Below are 22,324 nucleotides of genomic sequence, written 5' to 3' on the forward strand. Positions count from 1 at the left end.
ATGGTCTTTTCTTACACTCACCAGTTTGTATCAGGTACCCAATGCTAATATCATCCACTGGGAAATAGGCAGCTGTTGCTCCGTACTCTGGACACATATTGGCAATGGTGGCTCGATCAGCAATTGATAGCTGGGCTACACCAGGACCAAAAAACTCCACAAATTTACCCACGACTCCAACTTGGCGAAGGTGCTGTTATAAAAACATAGTGCCTGCGTCATTGCTAGGTGTCAAACAACCTGAGCATGTATTTATTTTACGAAATCCAACTTTCGACTTCAGAGAAACCTTTTTTTGAAGGTTTCTACAGCCATTTGATACCAGGAAGATTTGGTAAACTAAATCACAAAGATGAGGACACAGAGATGTAAAGTTTCAATAATAAGGTACAACACAGGGATGTATTCCTTCTAAACTTGCTACACCTCTCATTTAAACTAGAGTCTATCTTAGAACAACTGTTTAAAATGTCATGTTGAGAAAAATAGAGAGGAGAACAGTGTGGGATCTTTAGCCAGCAAACCCAGAAAGATGGGGAAACAAGAACAACCAACTGCACAAGTACATGAATCAACCTGTCAATGACTGAACACACACAATATCTGGATGAACTCATAAAAAATGTTGGCTTTCCCCATTTGGAGGTTCTCTCTAGAGACAGCATGCCCTGATGAACACTGTGTACCAGGCTTCTGACCTCCAACAACACTAATGCTGACCCAGTAATACTCTTAATTCAGTCACAATCCACAGAGTAAATAAACCTATTGTGAACATATGACATGCGAGTCAAACACCTGCACATCAAAGAAACCATACTGCAGCACTTATTGCCTGTTTTCAGGTTTTACATTGCCATATTTTAAGTGGGAACTTCAAAAAAGGAAGTCACTGTGTTTCTTTTGAGACAGCAGAGAAACAACAGCCTTTCACAAGCAGTTGTGTTCCGAAACAGGTCTGCACATGAGGATCTGAACAAGCCATGAAATACCAGCTCTCTGTTCCATTTTGTCTGGCTTCTGGGAAACAGATTTACCTAGCAAATTTGCAGTTGTCCTTGGGCAGCTGATTCCAACCACACAGAGCGATAAAGCTTAAAAGAAGTCCAAAGTGACTACATGGAAGCACACACAGGGCTCCTAAACATGCAGTACAATGGCTTGGTCCTATAGAACATGCATAGCTTCCCTCAGCAATGGCAAAACAGCAGACATGTTCACTACCTTGGTAATGGTGAGCACAATGTCAGTGGATGTTACCAGTGGCTGAGGGTTTCCTAGCAGCTTACAACCAACCACCTCAGGAAGCACCATGCTGATGGGCTGGCCCAACATCACTGCTTCTGCTTCAATGCCACCAACACCTGTACACAACAGAAGTACACAATCCAAAGAGAGATAGTAACATGTCAAAGATAAACCCATGAAGTACAAAGGATGGATCATTACTTGATTTAAGGTGTGAAAGGGGAGAAAAGGCAAACAACCAGAGGGCTTAGCCTTCTGCTAAGAGGCACTCCTCATCTTGCCTCAGTTTCTGCAAGGTTGGCCTTTTTAATTTTTTTCCATTTCATAGTATCATCCTTGTTCCTTGTCTATTGAATAGGATATTTGGTAAATCTAAGTAACTTACCCTGAGGACACTTGCTTTTACAGTGATGGATGTAAAGTTTTTATTTAATGACTTAGACATGCAATGCATAAACAAAGAACGACTGAACATGGTGTGCTGTGAGTGAAATGTATGCAGACCATGACTATTGGTCACCAAACAAAAACTTAAAAGTTATTTTGAAGGAAGGAAAGATTATTAGAGTCAAGAGTATAGACTATTGTAAAGAATACTAACCGAAAAGCTACTTGTTAAGACAGAAGTATTTTCTTTACATCTATTAAGTTTCAACAGGGCTTGGGCATGTGCAGGTGGGAACCTTTGTGTAAGCACACCTTCAGTATTAGAGGAATGCAATTCAAGTGACTACTTCATTTTGCTAATAAGTAAAATAAGTATCAAGATGTCATAGTCATATGCAATCTAAGAAATCCATGACGTTTACTTGCAATTTGGCATTAGACAGCAGTTTTGTAACTTTTTCTCTGTAGAAAGTCCCTTTTATGTTTATTTTCTATTTACAAACCTCCTTCTACCTTTTGTTTAGTTTAATTAATACTGAGCTAGAACAAATAGCCTGTAATAGTTGCTTATGTATGCCAAACCACTACTCCTATCCTTTTTCCCACTCAATCTAATAATGGTTCTGAAAAATAATTTCAAATTTATTTTATGCAAAATGATTACCTATGTTAATTAAAAAGATAATTCTGTGATAGATCAAATCATGTGACTCCTTTCACTAGCTGTTGAATCATTTTTAAACAGTCAAGTTATTTGACATGACTGACAGGCTACCACAGACAGGCATGAAGCAAGTTCAGCGTTACCAGCCACTACCAAGAAACGCCAGATCCAATAGCATGTGCTTTGAGCACATATGGTATGGGCTATGCCCAGCCATATTTTTCACATTCTGGAGGAAAAGGAGGCTAAGTTTACAGACACACTCTTCCAAGCAGCTACTGGTGTCACATCATCTAAATGATAGCTCCATGGGTGAGGTACAACCAAATACAGAATGAGAGAGAGACATCTCTTATCCCAAGATAAGAGATATCATGGTTTTAAATAAAGTGAACTTGTTTATATTTGTATTCCAGTCAGCAGGAATTCTTCCACTCTTGATAGAAAGTCCCAGTCGACCAATATTACTACAGTAGTACAGATGGGGTAGAAAAAACACAATGTCCTACTTCTATTACATGTGGTACTCAGAACTTGACAATCTTTCTGAACAACTAGCAAATGCTGTTTAAATACACAATGACTTCTGTATTTGTATGGTATCTATTTCAATAGGGCTCCTATCACCATATTACAGGAAGATAAAAAGCTCAACTGAAGTTTTTGCTACCATGTGTGGGATGGTTGCAAATACCTTCATTTCATACCTACTTATTTAGTCTATAATTCAAACATTGCAGTTTGCCACTACAAGCAAAAAAGGAATTTTGTATTTATTTCTGTAACATGTATTTTGCAGACTACTGGCATTTGAACATAGTGCCTTTTTTTTTTCCCACAATTGCAATATTTAGCTCACTCAGATTCAACTTTCAGCATCTTCAGTCTAATACAGCATTTGCAGTACTTTTTGATAAGGCAACACTTTGAAAGTAGCTAAGTGACTAAGGAACAAATGGATGTTCAGTGATGCTTCAACTCCCTTGCCTTCACAAACAACTAAAATGCTTCCAGAAGTTTTATTTAATATTTTTCTGCTTCCTTGTGATTTGAATGCAGAATATATAAAAAACACCCCAAAATACAAACCACCACCACCACATGCACCAGAAATCATCTGAGGCTGTTATCAGAACAGGGAGCTTAGTTACAAAGTCTTAAATAACTGTAACAGACCTTATGTGGTTCCTTAAATTTGGGGTTAGTCTGTGTACTGTGTCTGGCTGGCATGGAGGTAACTTTACAGCAGCCCATATAGTGCTGTGTTTTAGATTTGTGACCAATCGGCACTGATAACACACCAATGTTTTAGCTATGCTGAGCAGTGCTTACAGTGTCATGGTCTTTTCTGTTTCTCACTCTGCCTCTCAGCAAGTGGGCAAGGAGGGGACACAGCCAGGACGGCTGACCCGAACTGATCAAAAAGATATTCCATGTCATATAACCTCATGTTCAGCATTAAAACTGGGAGGCAGGAGTAACTTTTCCAAAGTAGCTGTTGCCCAGGGACTGGCTGGGCTTTGGTGTGCTGGTGCGAGGTGGTGACTGATTGTCTTTGCATTTCATTTCCTTCCCCACTCTGCCTTCACTTATTAAACTGTCTTTGTCTTGACCCATGAGGTTTTTCTTGCATTTGCCCTTCTGATTCTCTTCCCCCATCCTGCTGGCAGGAACAGTGAGTGAGCAACTAGGTGGGGATAATCTGACAGCCAGGGTCAACTCATCAGAGTCTGAAACACAGCTAAGTCAGCCAACAGACTGTTCACGATATGCTACTGCACATACCCCAGCCAAGTACTCCCAAGCCATCTATCATAGTGGTGTGCGAGTCAGTGCCCACCACGCTGTCTGGATAGTAGTAGCCATCCTGATCCATCACCACTCTTGCCAAGTACTCCAAGTTCACTTGATGAATGATCCCAGAGCCTGGTGGAATAATCCTCATGTTTTTAAAAGCCTGAGATCCCCACTGAAACAGAAGAAATTGGAATAAAAAATTTTCAATGCACATGAGCACTGGAAGAACTTTTGTTCATCGCACTTTTTTCTGTACAAATAGGATTAATTCTTTCAGTACCTTTAAGAATTCAAACCTTTCTTTGTTCCTTTCAAATTCCAAGTCCTGATTTTTTTGCAAGCTGTCTGATCTGCAAGTTAAAATAATCAGCTGTCAGAACCAAAAGTATCCATCTGAAATTTATGTCTGGTCAGATATACCCAAAGGTTGAAAGAAAAAGAAAAGTTATTAGCTAATCTTAATGCTGATCAACTCATCTTTTTAATCTCACTCCAGCTGTGAACTGCAGGCAACCAATGAAAAGGATTTAAGAAGTCTTAAGAGATAATACCTGAAGTCTGGTTCAAATGTGAATGCTAATCTGCATATTATAAGCGTGGTAGGCCAAAACTTGTATCTTGGGAAAAGCTACACTACATGTTAGAGCAATGTAAAGTTTCCAACATCTGAATCAGAAGCAATCAAAGCAGTAAAGGGAACTGGAATACAACAGCCCTGCAACTTCAGTTAAAAAGAGGTTATCACTGATGATACAATGCTGCCTGAAGCCCCTGCATTTCGAAGCAGAAAGGGCTAACAAACTTTTCACTTGAATCCGCTGCCTAATTTAGGCCTGAAAAGTTTGAAAGAACTGAAGCGTAGGGCTGGCCAATGTTCTCTCCATATATACAGGGGCCTAATAGAAATAAATAAGGCTGTGACAAAAAGTAATTTTTTGCTAACAATTATCTAAATGAAGTCCTAGATACTACTGATAACATAAAATGAATGTTATCAAAATAATACAGAAAAAGAACCATAATAGTTGATTTTCTCCTATGGTAAAGATGAAATCACATCTTGTTCACAACAAATTAGTGAAGAAAGGCCCAAAGAAGGTTCAGTAAGCCCACGTTTAGATACCATGGAGGATAGAAGGACCCCTATGCAGAAGTCTTTCATTGTGGGTCTAGTGAGTGCTAGTCTCTTTGTAGCATGCTGAGGACTGAATAGCAGTTTGTTTCTTTCCTGTATTTATAGGGGCCATATTAATAAGTGTCTTGTACTCTTCCGTGTGAAGGCACTGAACTAGCAAACAGTTCCTCAGAGCTGGGCTAGGGCAGCTTAGGTCTATTCTTTTATAAATAAGGAAGAAAGGAGACGTTCTTGCTTGTCCTTTCCAAAAACCCCTACGGGGTCAAAAAAAGTGCATGTGGAAAAAAGCTATTTCTGAGCAACTAATAATAATGCAGTATTATTATGGAAAATTATGATCACCACAGATCTGGACTGAGCCTGTTTCTACTAACATTTAGTCCAGCATTCTGCTGCTGAGAGATACACCACATAAAAAACAAAATTCCCCCATCTAATTCACAGTAACTGATACAACAGTCTAACTTAAACACTTACTTCTTAGAGTCTAGGATGTTATAGTCCAAATGCTAAGCATATCACCAATGGAACTACCTTTATTAGTAGTATTATAGTAACCGGATCCAGCTTGTTTACTACCATTAAGTAGTAGGAGCTATTTTGTATCCTTACCGCCTGTTAAAGTCAACCTGGATGGAGTGATCTATCACTAGATCAGCAGGACAGATAGGATTGATCTTTTCAGGGTCCCCACCAAGTTTCTTCACAGCATCACGCATTGCAGCAAAGTCAACCACAGCAGGTACTCCACTAGAACAGAAGAGAAATAGGCAAGGTGAAACAATTTGGAAAAGAAAAAAAACAACAAAACAAACATAACCTAGATCCTGAGATGCACAACAGACACCTACTGTCCCATACAAAGCAAACCACAGCCTTACCCTGAGTCTTGGGATCATCACTCTATGGCAGACACAGTACCCTTGGGAAGACAAAATCAGAAGAACAGAAGGAACAGAACTGTATCTATATCCTGAAAACTGTAAGAATGAAAAGCTAAAACCAGAATTCATCAAGTAACAGAAGCAGTTTAACATGGTTGGCTGGGAATCTGGAAGCTTAGTCCTGGTCAGCATTCCTCTGGGACCTTGAACTGGTTTCACTTGTTTTGCTCTGTTCCTCACTCTTCCCCAGTCTGTTTAAAAAAGAAGGGGAGAGGGGGAAAATGGCAATGTCCTTTCTTTGATTCTTTGTTATGTTTAGTTAACTGATTTTAAGGCAAGGGTCACTTCTTCCAAGTTTTGCAAAGCACAGGAGAATCTTCTCCATAATTAGGACTCTTCGGTACCTTCCACGCTTCAAGAGAAACTAGCAGGGCATCAGATTTCTGAATTTACAAAGGACATGACAGCAAAACACCTCTGCAGAACAACTGTATTTTCAGAAGTGGATTTAACCACCTCGGGCAGATCACTGGACAAACATGAAAGGCAGAAATAAGGTGTACCTTCTATCTTTACTAACAAATTCTTGTACTTACCTTAAAAAACCCCAAACAACCTTATATCACGAATGACATTCAAACAGCATGCTTTCAGGTTACAGGCTAACATCTACATTTCTGCCTTCTCACATATCTTGTGTCAATCCTGTAAACCCTTGAACTCCAGGTGACTCAAAAAGGTTAACAGGACTTTTTTCCTTATGTTTCTATGTCTCATTCATCCAAAACAATTTTTAAATCCCTAAATTAAGCCTTCTTTCCTAAGTGAGGTAGGTGCACTACACAGATCAAAGTAATGCATGTGAGAGTCTTTCATCCATCCTCCACTTTCAATCTAAGTTTAGTCATAAGCAAACAAGGAGTAGTAACCAGAAGTTCTGGCACTTCAACACCCATCGTACCTAATATATCATACATGTTTCCGTATTTATTTTAACAAAGCTTCTGGTGCTTCTCAGCACATACATTCTCAGCTTCTACAGAGGTATGTACTATCATGACATTTTTCAGTTTGGGAAACCCTCTTGCATACGAGCCTATCTGATTTTGCTGGCTGTTGAGACAGAGAGCTGTCTGTGATGTGCTCGTAAGGATCTGGCATCATTCAGTACCCCACTGAGAACACTATGTTTCTGCAGGAGTAGCCCAAAGCAGTGAGAGTTTATGTTTTCATCTCTGATAAGGAAGTTATTAAGATTTAAAAATATATCAGAAACAATGCAAGAAGAAGAGAAATTCCCACAGAACTCTACCTTGAAAATCCTGAGTGTTTGCAAAAACAAACAGAAAAAAGGGTCCACATTATCTAACCTTGACATGATTAACTGATGCTGTTCAACAGTTTGAAGCAGTTTGTCACAGGATATGCATATTCCAAGAAAAATAGCAAATACTACATTATGCTACCTAAGTGGATTTGGGGGAGGGCAGGGGTGGGAGGAAGGGAGTTGAGGAGTTATTTTGCCAGCTTACAAATGTTATACAATTGAAAAGGAACAGAGACAACATCCATCTACAGTCTTAGAAAAACCAGGGTAATTACAGAATGATCAGATCTAGGAAATTTGATAATTCTAATCCAGGACACGTGAATGTAATTGTTGTACAGCTTTTGGAAAAGGCAGCTTTGGCAACTTTCCAGAAGATCCCACTCGGGACCTCTTAAGAACTCATTTTTCATGAATGCAGCTGCTCTGCCAATTTACAGGCAGATTTTTAAAACTCAGCAGGGGAGTAGGGGGCAAGAAAGAAGTTTAGTAACAAAGGGAACAACATTTGTTTCAAAGTTTGGCTTCCACTGTGCTCCAGCTTTTAAAACGTTAACAACAGCCAGTGAGTAAAAAAATAGTTAGGAAATAAGCATTTTTTTCAATTGAGGCTTTGCCAACTTTTCCCAATGTCTTTAGGAGTTGAGCTGCACTGGGTCTCTAGCACCAGGCCAACCTTTGGGAAAATGCACACCAGAGGTATAAAGCTAAGGAATTTACTGTTCTGAGAAATAAAATCAAGCAGCATGCGGTTTTACCATGGATGAATTAAACTCTCTTACAAAGGCTGAGGACAAAGGTACAAAGGACAGTAGACCTGAAAGTCAAATGCTGTATTAAAAACAGTTAGAAGCTACTGTTCATCCTGAAAAATTGACTTTCCACATCTACCAGGGACTATTACATGCTAACTAACCACACTCCAATAACAAGGCACAGTTTTCATTGTCCGTTAGATAGGAATCTCAATTTGCATTTCTGGGAAAAAGTAGACATTTATTTTTTCAGTAGCAGATAAGTCTTTAAAAATATGTTTGGAATAATACTGACTTGGAAGAGAAAACAATGAAGTGGGTTGTAACTGAAAATTGAAAAAGGTAGAAAACTGAAAGCAAGAGACCCTGGGGGGTGGGGAGGGAAGAGAAAAAAAAAAGGCAATACACTACCACCAAACCCCCCAAACCAACAACAATGAAAACCTCTAAACTCTGAATTCCCTCATTTAGATGCAATTTATCCATCCCATTTTCTTCTCATCTGTTTTGAAGAGTTTCATAAAGACATTTCTCCACCCCAGAAGTACTTCATTTAATGCTTTTATCGTAAGTATTTGCTTCTCCAAGTGTTGTCTGTAGTATGGCATCCAGAAAAGCTGAAAAAGGTCTTTCCAAACATTTCACTGCTATTCTTTCCCTCAGCTGACCCCTCCGCCCCAAGCCGAGCATTGCTGCACTTTTTAAGAGTCCCTCTTCCTAGCTCTGGGGACCATCAGACTCACGTGAAGTCTTGCAGAATAACTCTTGCAGGCTTAAATGGCACTTCAACATTCTTGTGTTGCACCTCTTTCCAGTTGAGAATATTCTCAACGTCTCCCATCTTCACTAGGAACTCATCACAGTTACGGATTGCTGCTTCCAAGAGGACTCGAATAGAAAATGGCAGGCGTGCTATGTGGGGTAAGAGGCAAGAAACAAATTCAGTTTTTACCTTAGGGCACATGCCAGCAACTGCACAGTTCCATGCCTGGGGCAGATGGGACCTCAAGTACTGTCCCCATATACTCAAGGCTTTATCTCAAGTTATCAAACTTTTCTAGTCTCCAGCTTTGTCAGGAGGTCAGTGTTAACTGACCCGTTCCACTCAATTCTTTGAGTAGATTTATTATCTCAGTCCCTGTGAGACAGCAGACATCTTGCTGACAGGACCCCTCCCCACAGCTCTTCTATCCTCCACAGCAATATTACTCTGAAAACATGCTGTGCTCAGGTTGTTTCTCTGCAGTTTCCTCTCACTCTTGCCACTGAACAGTCATATAAATGTAGTAGAAAAACATAATTTTCTACCCGACATGTTGGAAAGCATAGCTTTAGTGGTTTAGGCAGTCTCTTCTCCAGAGATGGAGGATGAAACTGAACAGCAGTGACACTGTGCATCTGCTAATCTTTTACTTCAAGATAGAAATACTTATAGAAAATGACACAAAATAATACACTGTAATAATAGCTGTTTGATTTCCTTTCAGAATATTTACATTCAAAAATCTCTTGAGAAGTTTGTCCCAACTTTCTATACAGAGCCCCCAAGACGCAAAAGTCACTTAATCACAGTGAGACCTCATTACTGTTGTCATAAAAAAATCCCAACTATTATTCAGAACAGTCATCCAGAATCATTTGGGTTTTTTGGTTGGGTTTTGTTGGTTTGTTTTGGGTTTTTTTTAAATCTTTTCTTGCCTCTCCCCACCCCATCCTTCTGTTGCTAAGTTATTCCATTTTTCTGCTGGACAGTAAGAATTGCATCCTTTTTTTCTTTAAAGAATCTGGAATTTATCACTCTTGGAATCCTGGAATGGATCCACTGGTCATACCATACATTATTTGTCTATTTCTTAAGACTCATCTCTGCTTTTCACACACCAAGTCCATCATTAATTTATTTCTCATTTACACACTGAGCCTGCAATGGACATACATTGCTGACGTTCAGAGAAAATGTTCCTCCTCTGTCTTCCTGAGTTCTCCTTAATCACTTGTTTCCTTTTTGAAAGGGGAAAAATACCCAACATAGAAAGCAAGTATCTATAGCTTAGAGCTAAGTCAGTGGCACAGACTGTAAGATTTTTACCAGTGTCACATGGAAAATGCCTAAGTGTATTCAGGAAGTGTCAGAGGAACTAAAGAAAAAGCCTTCTCAAAGGAATTCCTAGCCACTACTCTTTCTAAAGCTGAACAATCTTTCTGGACGATTCAGTCACGTGTTAGGTCCTTTCCAGCCTTTCACAGTAGCATAGCAGTATATGAGAAAACTTGTGCTCTTAGTTTTGCCTAGTCCTCCTTATCCACTCAAGGATAACAAGACGGCTGCATGCACAGCATGTTGAGAAAAATATTACTATGATCCTGGCAGTATTTCTGTAGTTCTGAATTTCCAGAATTAAATTCTAGCAAAATTTTGTTTTCAAGAACCATCTTTTGAATTCATAGTTCTCTCCGGAGACCAAACATCATCCAGTATCTTTTCAGGTTCTGTTCATCAACGTTAACAAAATGCTTTCCTTATGTTGTCAACATACCATATCTCACATCTTCCAATTTGCTCAGATTAAAGAACTTCTTCAGAGGCTGTTTAGGGTCCAGAGGCTCCACAATCCGTACAAAAGGGTTGCTCATGGTTATTCAAGACCTTTAGCGTCCCTAAAACACAAAAGAAAAATCAAAGCCATTTTCACAACATCTGTACCGCATACAGGTATGTGTCTCACAATGTATCTGTCCCACATACAGGGCCTGTACAAGACAAAAAGCGCCTGTACAGTCTGTGTTAGTCACGTCCTTTCCCTTACATATCTACTTGTAACACGTCCTCAAGAGATAAACAGTCTGCAGGAAGATAAGAGCATTGTGAAAAATATGAATACACCACGTGGTTTACAAAGGAAGTTCGATGTCTGCACTATTCTCTTCTTTACACTGCTTCTAGACAGCACTTTGTGCCTCTGTGATTCATGAACCACCATGACAACATGGCCCCATTTCTTAAGTGGCATTGGTATAAAGTTAAACAGACAGGTAGTTGCATTCAAAATTAAAACCAATTCAATTAAAAGAGAAAACATGATAGTTTTATTTAAACCAGAAAGTGTTACTGACTAAGATTACAAACCCTGACTACGAGAGACACAAGGAACCCTCCTGATTTCAGAAAGATTTATTAGGGTCACCACAAAAAAATTAAATAATTAAAGTAGATTCTATTGTAAACATTTTCGTTTGAGATCTTTTCTTTTTTTGTGGTTATCCTAACGGTTTACTGGATAGAGCATTCCACTATGACCTAGGACTTTTAACTTATACAAGTTAAAGTACCCTGAGATATTCCCAATATCAAGGCCAACTAGCATAGAGAGGCATAAATTCACTCTAGAAATATTTCTCAATCTCCAGAAAAAGCTAACTGCACGCAAACTGCCTAATGGAACAGTTCCTAGGACACTCTTAAGATCTGAACTCTGCCCAGGGCTCTTTTGGGAGCACTGGTTTAGGCCAACACATACCAAGGAGTAAGCTAACGATTTAACAGTAATGACAATTCTCTTCTAGTGCCTGGCAACATTCCCAGTCACGATTAAAATTTTTTTTAGAAGAGAGACAATCATAGGCCTGATTTCCAGACCTGTTGTTTTCCCACAGCACTGTTACTGTCTTCATTCAAGTAACATTATCTTCCCTTGCCACAGTTTTTCAAACAAAAAAACCCCAAATCAACAAGGTATGAGATGCACATCCTCTGACAGGCCAAGGAGACTGTTTGGTGCAAAGGGATGCACAAAGTCCAGTATTTGTTAAAAATAGTTAATGCAAGGCCAAAGAGTGAATTAATTTATCTCACCTGTCAGTCTCATTGACTGTTCAGGGAATTCTATTATGTGGAATACATTTATGGAGGATTTTTAAAGTATTCCAGCACAAATCACATTTCACAAATTTTGAAGACAACAACCAAGTTAGAGGTTAGAGTGAGATGGAGAGAGAGCAGAAATGTTGACAAAGGAAGGTCCAGGGTGTAAAGCAGCAAGATACTATAAAAGAAAGAAAAAAATCCAGAATTCTGTCAAACAAAACAATGGAAGTTTCTAGATAAAAAGTTGAATGCCCAGGGAAGGCAGAAAGGTAGGCAAATGAACAGACTGCAAACACCCCCTGCCCCAAACATAACATCCCTTTCGTTCCCTTCTACAAGTTATTTTCTGAGATTCCTCTTCCCAGCTTTACAGATATCCATCCTGCACACAAGCCCATCGAGTTTCAGGTGTCATTTCCTTTAAACAGCATGAACTACGTGTTTATTCCTCTTCTAAGTAAACTCCTTGCTTCTGCGATTGAGTGTGATCAAAATAAACTGCTTCCTTCATCTCCTTGCCAGCTATGCTCCTGACGAGCTTTATTTTTTGCCTTCCAAGCTGAGAACTTTATTTTATGCATATCCACTTCTCACAGGAAAGTCTAAGGGTAGCTGAAGATAGAAGACACTGGGATATCCTCCAACAGATACAGCAGGAGGTCATTACTTTGATATGACCATAACAAGTGCACTCTACTCACTTCACATATTCTCATCTAAGTATAAATTGCGGCTGTAATATTTCCCATCCAAGTCAGTGTCTTGGCAAACTGCAACAGCAATTCAAGATGCTGTGACACATTATCTACTTGTTACCATTTCTTTGCCAGGCATCACCCTCTTCCCTGAACACAGCTTTTTCAGTTCACAGTATGAGATCAGTACAAACCTGCTTTCACCAGTGAGTTACACAAATATGCCAAACTATGGGGTCACCAAGGTGTAAACACATTTCACCTTCCAGGTCACAGTGATATGAACAACGCTGTTACAACCTTGTAAGCCATTTACAAATCCCCCCCAACAGGTAAAGTATCTAGACAAAATACCAACTTGCAGCATTGCTGTAGCAAATGTTGCAGAGCTAGAGAAGTCTCAGTCATATCAGCTATTATTTTCAGACAGTAAATTATAAACAAAGTGGTCACAACACAGAATTCAAACTAGTAATCCGCCAAAAAGATGCAAGGGAGCAATACTCTGCTCTGAGTACACCAAATTTTTTTAAGTAATCACTGCGATAGATACATATTAACTTGTGATTGCGGCACAGAATATTTATTCATGTTTTGCAGGCTCTGAAATGTAAATATGCAAACAAGCTAACACACAGGGGAGCTGACATCCGTCTGTTTGGGACTGGTGCAGGGTCACAGGCATTGACGATGTCCAGTGCCACACAACCACAGTAAGAGCTGACCACCATACCAAAGAAAGCACTTGATCTTCTGCCTTACAACCTCAGAACTGTTTCTGCTAAAATATATGCTGATAGTAAATTATGCTCTTTCTGTAGTACGTGACATAAGCATTGACAAAAGACTCCTGATTACTAATAATTGTATTTATTACAGAAGTGCCTGAGGACAAACCAAGGACACATTTCTTTTAGTTGAGATGCAGAAAGAAAAAAAAAAAAGAAAAAAAGCCTCTGGATGAGACAACTTCTGTCTAAGCTTCAGGCCATAAAGTAGGAACAGAACAGGCACAGTCATTAAGCATTTTAGTACAGACATTAATCTCAGTCAGGGAAAGGGAACATGTTTCCACCACTGTCTTTTCTATTCCATCTTTGGTTTCTTAGCTATTGTCTTTCGAATTACGTGAGAGTGCCTACATTATTAACAGTAAGAGTTCATTTTAAGCATCTATTCAGAAAACTAAACATCTAATAGCTTGACTAAGACAGATTTCAAGTAGTACAAGCTCTTTTTCCTGGAGAGTGGCTAAATTCTCAGCCACCACCGGAAAGCACACACTCAGCAAACAAGCAGTTTAATTTGGATACTCTACCAGACACTATAAATGCTAGAAAAGGTTACACTCAGCCAAAGCAAAGATGATATTCTGTCAGGCATCAAGAAAAGAGGGAAGGCTCAGACTTGCTGGTACTTGCAGGAAATCTGTGAAGACACTTCCAGCTGAAAACTGGGAAAAGGAGAGGTGAGCAGGCAGGACTGCTACGACAAAAGCCCTAGCACTCATGGCCTTGCTTGGAAAATACAGCTTTTTCCAATCATGCTGAATCTGACTGTACCACATTCTACTGCGATTATCATTCTTCCTCCTACTCCCCCAAATTATTTCCCTTAGTTTTGTCCACTCAGCTGACTGACATGGTGGGTGTGTGCATCTGTACTTAGCTGCTAAGTTTGTGCCAAGCACCTCTAAACAGCAAAAGCAAGTAACTAAAAAAAAATATCTAAGGGGCACTGCAGCAGAGCAGCAGGCTACTGAGTTGTAAAACCATCAAGACAATATTGAGCATGCATTTTCTGACATTACTAAGAATTATATATATCTGAACTGCACTTCTTAAACTGAGGGCTATTGCTCAGTTCCCCTATAGAAAATTATTCTCTGCAACTTACATAGCTCTTCTTATGGTTTCATGTTCTACTCAGCAATGGGTCTCAATTAAAAATGTTGATGGCTACTTCCAGTTTACCTAAGTTATAGATCGCTTAGCCATGAACAAAGATGTCTTAGTAGGTCCAGCACGTAGGAACTTCTGTCCTATTGGAATTGCAGCAATGCTCTGTGTATGCCTACCTTGCTTGAAAAGCAAGGAAGGAAAATATCCATGTTAAGCATGCCACCAGAAGTCTGCATTTTTGCTATGGAAAGATAACCTCTCCAAAATTAGTCAGGTGTCAGCAGTAGTAAAACTTTGGTAAGTAAATCCATCTATAATTCAAGTCAGTTTAGAACAAAAACTAATACAGATATTTGCGTGGTAGAAAAAAAATTTAGTTTAAATATCCAAGTTGCCTAAGAAAAATGTTTTTGTTACCCTGGGGAAAAAAAACAAACAACAGAGCAACAAAAACACATGCATACAAATACACAACTGGCAAAAACACAAACAAAAACAAAACAAAAAAACCCACAAATGCCCCCAACATTTGGATAGAGTTCAACACCACCACTAGAACAAGCCCAGTCTTGTTTTATAATGTATCTAGCTATAATTACTTTTGGATGCACACAGAACAGATGAGTACAACTACTGTTGCAACGAACATTGGTTTCTTGCTTTGATTAAGAGAAGCTCTTACTTACTCTACCTGTGACAGATAAGACCACTTTATTAGAAATTTACAATGCCACATTGCTATAAGCAGTCAGTGACAGATTTCAATGCTAACTAACAGAAATTTGAGAAAGAATCTTTGTGTTTCTCCCTAACACAGAGAAGTCCATCACTACATATAGATCCTTGAAGACAAGTACACTAACAGTTTGATGACTGAGCAACTATACTGCTAGTATAAACTACTCCATTACTGCAAACTGGAAGAAAATGCAGTAATAAGGAGGGATTTTTTTAAACACTCTCTAAGCAAAGTTTCAGGGCTCCCCTTTCAACTTTAAAGCTCAAGAGGAACTCTGTACTGGAACACAAACGATTGCAGACTTTACTGCTTTCTCCTGATGCCTAAAACTTTGCCTGCAATGATGAAATATTTATTTATGCAGAGTCATAACTTGATACCCTTCCAGTGCACTGGACAGGTTACTAAGTGCATATTCCTATAATCTGTATATTTCACTGACTGTCATAAGCATTCTGACCATTTCACTTTGTTAGCAGTGCTGTATTGCACATATAGGAACTGAAGATTTAGTTCGGAGATCAAGCTTGTGAAATCAAACCTTTAGGTCTAAAAAATAACTCCAGTTCCAAGTGAACTGGAAGTTTAGACACGCGCCCAGTTCCAAGACGTGGATATTAAACTCCCTCAAGTCATCCTTCCGGAAAGCCAAACGCTACCTCCTCCCTCACTTCAACAGTTAGTTCACTTACTTCTTTAAGGGACTGTCAAAACACTTCTCTTGTATACATCTCACCAGTTTTCAGTGACCCAGGCAAGCATGTGTATCTAGCATCCTCAGACAGCCTCTGAAACACAGTCTAGCATTACAGTTAACAAAATCCAGATCCTAATTAAGCAGGCATAAGTGTTAAGGGAATGCTGCGTCAGCAGACTCACCACTGAGTGTTCTAGTTAAAAAGTAGACTAATTTTCTTTTTTTCTGCAGGAAAATGAGCAGTATTATGCCTGAGAATACACAGAAGCTTATTTGGAGGCTACAGAACACTGGAAAATGAAGCCTTGATTTTATTTTTTTTTCCCTGAAAGAGCAACTCTGAACTTTAACCTACTTCCTACCTCTGTACAAACTTGCTGATTTCCCTTATGTTAGCAGTCTTAGACTGTCCACTAACAAATATGCAGCATGGACCAGTTATAACAAAGAAACAGCTTTCGGTGTTAGTTAAAAAAAATAAATAAAATCCAGTGTAACACACAGAAACATGTTCTCACTGTTAGCACAGCAGCACTGCATGGAGTGTGGAATACAGAGAGTGCTGTAAGTGTGTACAAAGGTTTGGTCTGAAATTTGATTTCAATTGCAGTAAGTAGGATTAAAAGACATCTTAGTATTAGTCTGTTTGTTTCAAAAGATTCATGTGAAGGAGGGAAGGAATGCTCCACCGGTGTATGGGAAGGGGAAACAAAATGGAAGTACTGTGAATCAGCCCTCTATTCATGCCATTACCATGGTACCACTTCTGTAAACTGTTGTCTCTGCTCCCCTACAACTCCTTTTGTGCAACTGAACTGTTTCAGAACTATCAAAGATATGTAGGTGGAAGGAGTCCTTTCAGGATGAACTGATGAAAAGATTACTACTGTTGTGAAATAAATCTGGCATCATGGGGAAAAAGTCCTAACTTCTCAAGCCATTTCAAGTCAAATCCTGAATTTGTGCTTTGGAAATAATGAAAGATAATTTTCTCACAACAAAAATTGCTGCCTACAATCTCAGCAGCTATTCAACTGTACATGCAGATGAATCCAGCTTTCAAACACCCATAGCTTCAGTCTGTAAGCAGAACAAGTGGGTATCTTATAAGATTTCATCAATTCCAACTTGCTGTTACGAGTTTACTAGCCAAGCTCTCTGGGGAGGCAAATTAAGGTTCTGCAAAACATTTTTAATTCAACTGGCTTTTTCAGAACAGTTTTCCACAAAAAGGGCTGGGGGGACACACACCAAAAAACAACCAAAAAACCCAACCAAACTAAAACACCCTCTTCCACAAGCTTCTGGAGTCCTGACCCTAGAATTGTGGGATGTCCCAGTTCCTGTGAGGAAGTGCCAAATACCTAGAGGAAATCTTCTGAACTAACCACTCCCCAAGTTCTGCCCTGAAGGCAAGAACCCTGAAAAATTCTTACCTCCTATTCACACAGAGCAGACTGTAAATTAAGACTTGTCTCTACCATCTCTCTGTTTCAAAAGAAGGAAAGGGACCACTCTTTAATTCATACCCTTCCAGTGATCTTAAGTGGATCACTGCTCCAGGAAGGGAGAAAATTTCCAGCTATTACATGGTGAAATTCTACAGTGAGAGTCTATGTTGGACTAGCAAAAGAGATTTGCTGCTATTCTTACTATTTAAATATTAACAGTATTTCTTCTTTGGTTTTCTGCAATTATTGTTTCAGTTCTTCTGCCATCACTATAAAAACTTCACTGAATAATATCAAAGTGGGACTCTATTATCCTCTGGCTAAAGGGAAACAAAGAGAAAGAAAGGTGCCAAATTACAAATGTGATATGACAAAAAATGCACTTTGAAAGCCCTACAGTCTGTTCAGCAACAGTCTGCATGATACACTCTGCAAAGCTCTGCTAAGTGATCAGACTCCTTCATACACTGAAAACCTCTCCAGGAATTTCCTCTATCTTATGAAGTCTAGGATGAGTAAAGTATTGACAACTTTCCGAACAACTCCTCACACACACCACAGATCCTGGAGGGCACAAGAGTCAGCTACGCTTCCTACTCTATGTACATTAAATTCCTCTTACTTTCTTTGAAGAAGTAACAATCCCCAGAAGTTTATTAGGACATTCTGATGGAGCACAATTGCTTTTAAGCAAAGCAACACTAAATAAACACTCCAGTGTTAATATTTCTCTAGGGTGGTCTTCCTTTACTTCAGTATTGTGGATTGATAATGAGCCAGTCTGAACAATAGCAACAGCACTGAGTACTCAGAGATATTAATTCAATTCCAATTGTTTGGAGAGAGAATCCTCTGGTTTAGACCAAGTTTCCTGCTGATATTAAAGAATATTGAAGTCCAGACCTCTCAATTTTCCCCCCTCCCCGCAACACACTTAAGCTAGCTTTAGAGGTGGCAACCAAATACCAAAGTGCAATCTCCAGTTAAAAAATAAGAGGGAACTGTGCGGGTGTTATGAAACATGGCAATGTGCTGAACAGATACACAGAGACTAATCCGAACATATACCTAACCCAGACTCTAAAACCAATCATCTGAGTAGCCACAGTCCTCAGCCAGGTTAGACTACAAGGCAAATACCTGTGCTACAACCTCCATGACTGTTATTGTTACAGAGCACATGCACCTGCTGTCCGTGCCATGAATGCAAAAGAGATGATTTTGTCACCCAAACAAAAATAACCAAAGCTATTAAAACCTGTCACTTTACCTTAACATAGGCTTCACCTTCTAATGCTTTTCTTCCATCCTTTCTCTGTCTTAACTACTTATGTTGCAGTTTTATTGTTTTTTGTGACACAGAAGCATTGCTGTGTGCTTGGTATGTACACTATGTACTATCCTCTACTATTTAGATACTACTGAAATACCAACAGACAAGGCTGGAGTTGTTCCTGTAGGAAAATTAATGAAAAAGCATTGCCCAGAGGAGGACAGGGCAGCACAATTTCTCTTCCATTCCCTCCCTTCTTCTCTAGATATAACTATTCTTCTTGGTCAGCTTTGCAAAAGCTGACTCCTCCACCTGGTGTGAGCAAGTTCAAAGCCAGGTCTCGGTGAGACCAGATTTCAGCCGGCCAGGGCCTGGCCAGCCGCTCCGCTCCCTACCCCTTGCAGCGCGGCGGGCAGGCTGCACAGCCAGCGGCGGCTTGGGGATGGTGTCACGAAGCCGCCCGCAGGACTGCTCTGCGAGAACCGCCTTCCCCCCGCAGCACCGAGCCGCTCCAGCGCCGCCTTCCAGTCACCACAGCGGGAGCGGGGGCCAGCTCCGCCGCCGCCGAGAGCCGGCAGAATCCCCCGTCCCGGCGCCGGGCCTGGCCTAGCCTGGCCTGCCTTACCGCCGATCCCCGCCCTCCGCCCGGGCCCGTACCCGCCTCAGCTCTCCCCCGAAGGGCGCCTCTCAACCCCCTACCTTCCCCTATGGCCGACAGGACGCGGCGCCGCCGGGGAAAGAGGGCGCCGCGGCGGGGGAAGCAGCTTCAATGCGCCCGAGCCGCCACCGCTGCCACCACCGGGAGGGGGGGGAAACAAGGAAGCCGCGCTGCGCCGGGACCCACACTCACCAAGGAGCGAGGAGGTACAAAGCAACACAGTTGCTCGCCGGAGGCCGCCGAGCGCAGGGAGGAAGGGGGTGGGGGCGGGCTGGCTCCGCCCCACCACCCTCAAGGCCGGCTGTGGCGGCATGGCGGCCGGCCGACCGAGTAGGGAGGCGGGAAGCAAGGGCAACCGGCCAGCCAGCTCAGCCTGGGCGCGGAGCGGGTCAGACTTCCCTTTCCTGCCCGCAGCCCTGGACCGGGCTCGCCCCTCACAGAGCCGCCGCTTTTCTGAGGCGACGCCTCTCCCCAGAGGGGAATGAGGCGAGGGAGCTCTGTTCAGTGCGGAGGGGTGGCCCCCGAGGTCAGGGGGCGGGCAGGGTGGTGGCACCGGGTCCGAAGCCGGATCCCATCCCAGAGGCGGGCAGTGTAAGATAGGCAGCGGGGCGCGGGCCGTGGGCCGTGGGCCGTGGTGTGCTTCGCTCGGGCTTCAGGGTGTGCGGGAGTCCCCTCCGTGAGGCACCGACCTGGAAACCAACGGGCACCGCCTGACGCGCAGGACTGTAGGACGGGGACCTCAGATTGCCCCTCGGGACCTGGGGGAGAGCTCACTGGCCTGGCTGTCGGCAATACTAGCCTGTTACTCATAAACTGGTCGAGATCAATATCGTGACGCCAACGTTGAACAGTGTCAGAGTACAGGGCGTCCTAGAGGACGTAATTAACATTGCCCCCAAAGCCGAATGCTGTGGGGTGTTTTTCAGTGTCCAGCGTGCCCACAATAGAAGAGCATATGGTTTGGGCCTGAATAAAGTAAATTAAAAAGCATCTAATTCTAGGAAGATCATTAGATAAATAGGAAAGGGGAGTTGTGTGGAAAGAGTGTGGATGTGTCTGACAAGTCTGGAGAAGGTCTTGGGAGAGCCGTGGCTAGGAGACTTGCTAACTGCTGAGAGCTGGAGGAAAGAAGACCAGTAATGTTTTGGCTTCTTCCCTGAAGAAAGCTGAGACTAAGAGCAAACAGGGATACTTGCTGGCTTTGCTGCAGAGGAGTAGGTCTTAGGTGAGCAAGCTGATGCAAAGAGTGAAAATGGAAGTGCTTTAATCTGCTTGGAAAAAAGGATGAAACCTAGAAAATGCCCAAGGTGGCTCTCCTGGTTGTTTGCAGGTTGGATTCCTGCACACCAAGCTGTGCTGGCACATCCTCCTGCCTACACACTGTCCAGCTGGAACTTGTGGACCAGGGAAAATCAGTATGAGGATCTTGGGGTCTAGCAAACACAACATGTTGTGTAGGGTTTTTTAACTAAATACTGAAATCCTGGCTTTGGCACACCTGCTACTGAGATTATTTAAGACTTTTAAGACCCCTCTGTAGTTAAACGTACTGTTCTGTGACTGGATACCTCTAAATGTCCTGTTATCTACAAAATACTGTACTTTTGAGTTATCATTCAAAATTTTTCCAGGTTGGCCTGTTTTTTGTTCAGTATAAATATCTCATGGAGTAATTCATGTGCACTAAGTTATCTTTTTAGAATTGAATGAGTTTCTAGAACATATGATTTGCTTTTACAAGTGGTTAACTTGGACATGAAACTGGACATTCCTTCATAATATTCTTGTCAAACCTTTGGCCAGAGAGGCTCACAAGACTGAGTTTGTCAGAACAAAGTCATATTTGTAGTTAGGCAGTGGAAGGAGAAGGCCCATGTTTTCTTCAGGACACTACAAAATAGTGGATGACTCTGGTGGTATGAGAAGCCAGAGAATTTCTAAAACCTCTTAGTGCTTTCCTTAGAGCTTTAGATGTTTCATTAATTGATAGATTTTTTTTATTTTTTGTATATGTTTAGTTAACAATAATAAAAGCATTTCAGTATGTTCCTTTTGGTGAGAAAGTCCTGCAAAAACTCTTTGGGTCACTTCCTTTAAAAAAAAAAAAAAGGATTGTGATTTTTTTGTTGTTGTTGTTTCTAGCAGAATAGACTTCCAAGGCCCATGTGTGTCACCTAGTTTTGAGTCATGAATAAAATCCTTCATACCTAGATACCAAAGCAATTGCTGCAAAATCTGATTGACCTAAAATCTCTTGGGCAAAGAGGAAAGACTGGTGAAATAGCAGGTCAGCAACAGAAATGGGAAATCATTTGTCAGCTCTGACTTCTTCCAGTGAGTATCTGCAAGGTTTGTATTTTCTGTTCTGTGTGGAGGGGAGGCCTCCGCAGTTGGGGGGTGGGACGCTTTCTTACCATAGAAAGAGAGGCAGCACTGCTGCAGCATCTGCTGGTTTTATGTGAGGACACAGAGGCCACAGTGGGATTGGAAGATAGGCTGTTCCTTCAGGGCTTTATGGTAATGCTGTCTGAAGGTTATCACAGGCTGGCACTTGCAGCATGAATATTTGAGGCTGTCCTTCTTCTCAGCAGGGCTAAGTCCACTGTAATGTGTCATATTTAGCAGATGATTAAAGGTTTGTGGGTTTGTCTCTCTCCCAATACTGCTAGGAGGTGACTGCTACAAGGAAGATGTTTACTGAAGTGGATTCTTGGTTTTAATATCAGATTGCAAGGGCATCCAATAGTTTTCTTGGGCAATCATGCATTGTGCTGCATCAGGGTTAAAGGAAATTGCTTTCAGTTCTTGCACCAAAGATGGACACAAACAGGAGTAACAATGCCTTTCA

At 41.2% G+C, this 22,324-nt stretch overlaps 1 protein-coding gene across 4 annotated transcripts in view; it reads right to left on the minus strand.

Annotated features, from left to right (window-relative positions):
• Positions 1 to 20,256, minus strand: part of ACO1 (aconitase 1) — a 37,082-nt gene extending 16,826 nt beyond the window's left edge. The window contains exons 1-8 of one of the 4 annotated variants that reach the window (XM_054809051.1): positions 20,166 to 20,256; positions 10,735 to 10,855; positions 8,941 to 9,109; positions 5,844 to 5,981; positions 4,377 to 4,446; positions 4,085 to 4,268; positions 1,225 to 1,364; positions 22 to 193 (exon numbers count right to left, since the gene is read on the minus strand). In XM_054809051.1, the coding sequence (XP_054665026.1) occupies positions 22 to 193; positions 1,225 to 1,364; positions 4,085 to 4,268; positions 4,377 to 4,446; positions 5,844 to 5,981; positions 8,941 to 9,109; positions 10,735 to 10,831 (970 nt within the window). In that variant the 5' untranslated portion in view covers positions 10,832 to 10,855; positions 20,166 to 20,256. Of the gene's footprint in view, positions 1 to 21; positions 194 to 1,224; positions 1,365 to 4,084; positions 4,269 to 4,376; positions 4,447 to 5,843; positions 5,982 to 6,112; positions 8,893 to 8,940; positions 9,110 to 10,734; positions 10,856 to 19,517; positions 19,906 to 20,165 lie in introns of those variants that run through there. The other 3 variants (XM_054809049.1, XM_054809050.1, XM_054809052.1) reach the window with 3 other exon arrangements.
• Between the last annotated feature and the right edge of the window lie 2,068 nt (positions 20,257 to 22,324).

The sequence above is a fragment of the Grus americana genome, chromosome Z (genome assembly GCF_028858705.1).
Source record: "Grus americana isolate bGruAme1 chromosome Z, bGruAme1.mat, whole genome shotgun sequence".
Lineage (NCBI taxonomy): Eukaryota > Metazoa > Chordata > Aves > Gruiformes > Gruidae > Grus > Grus americana.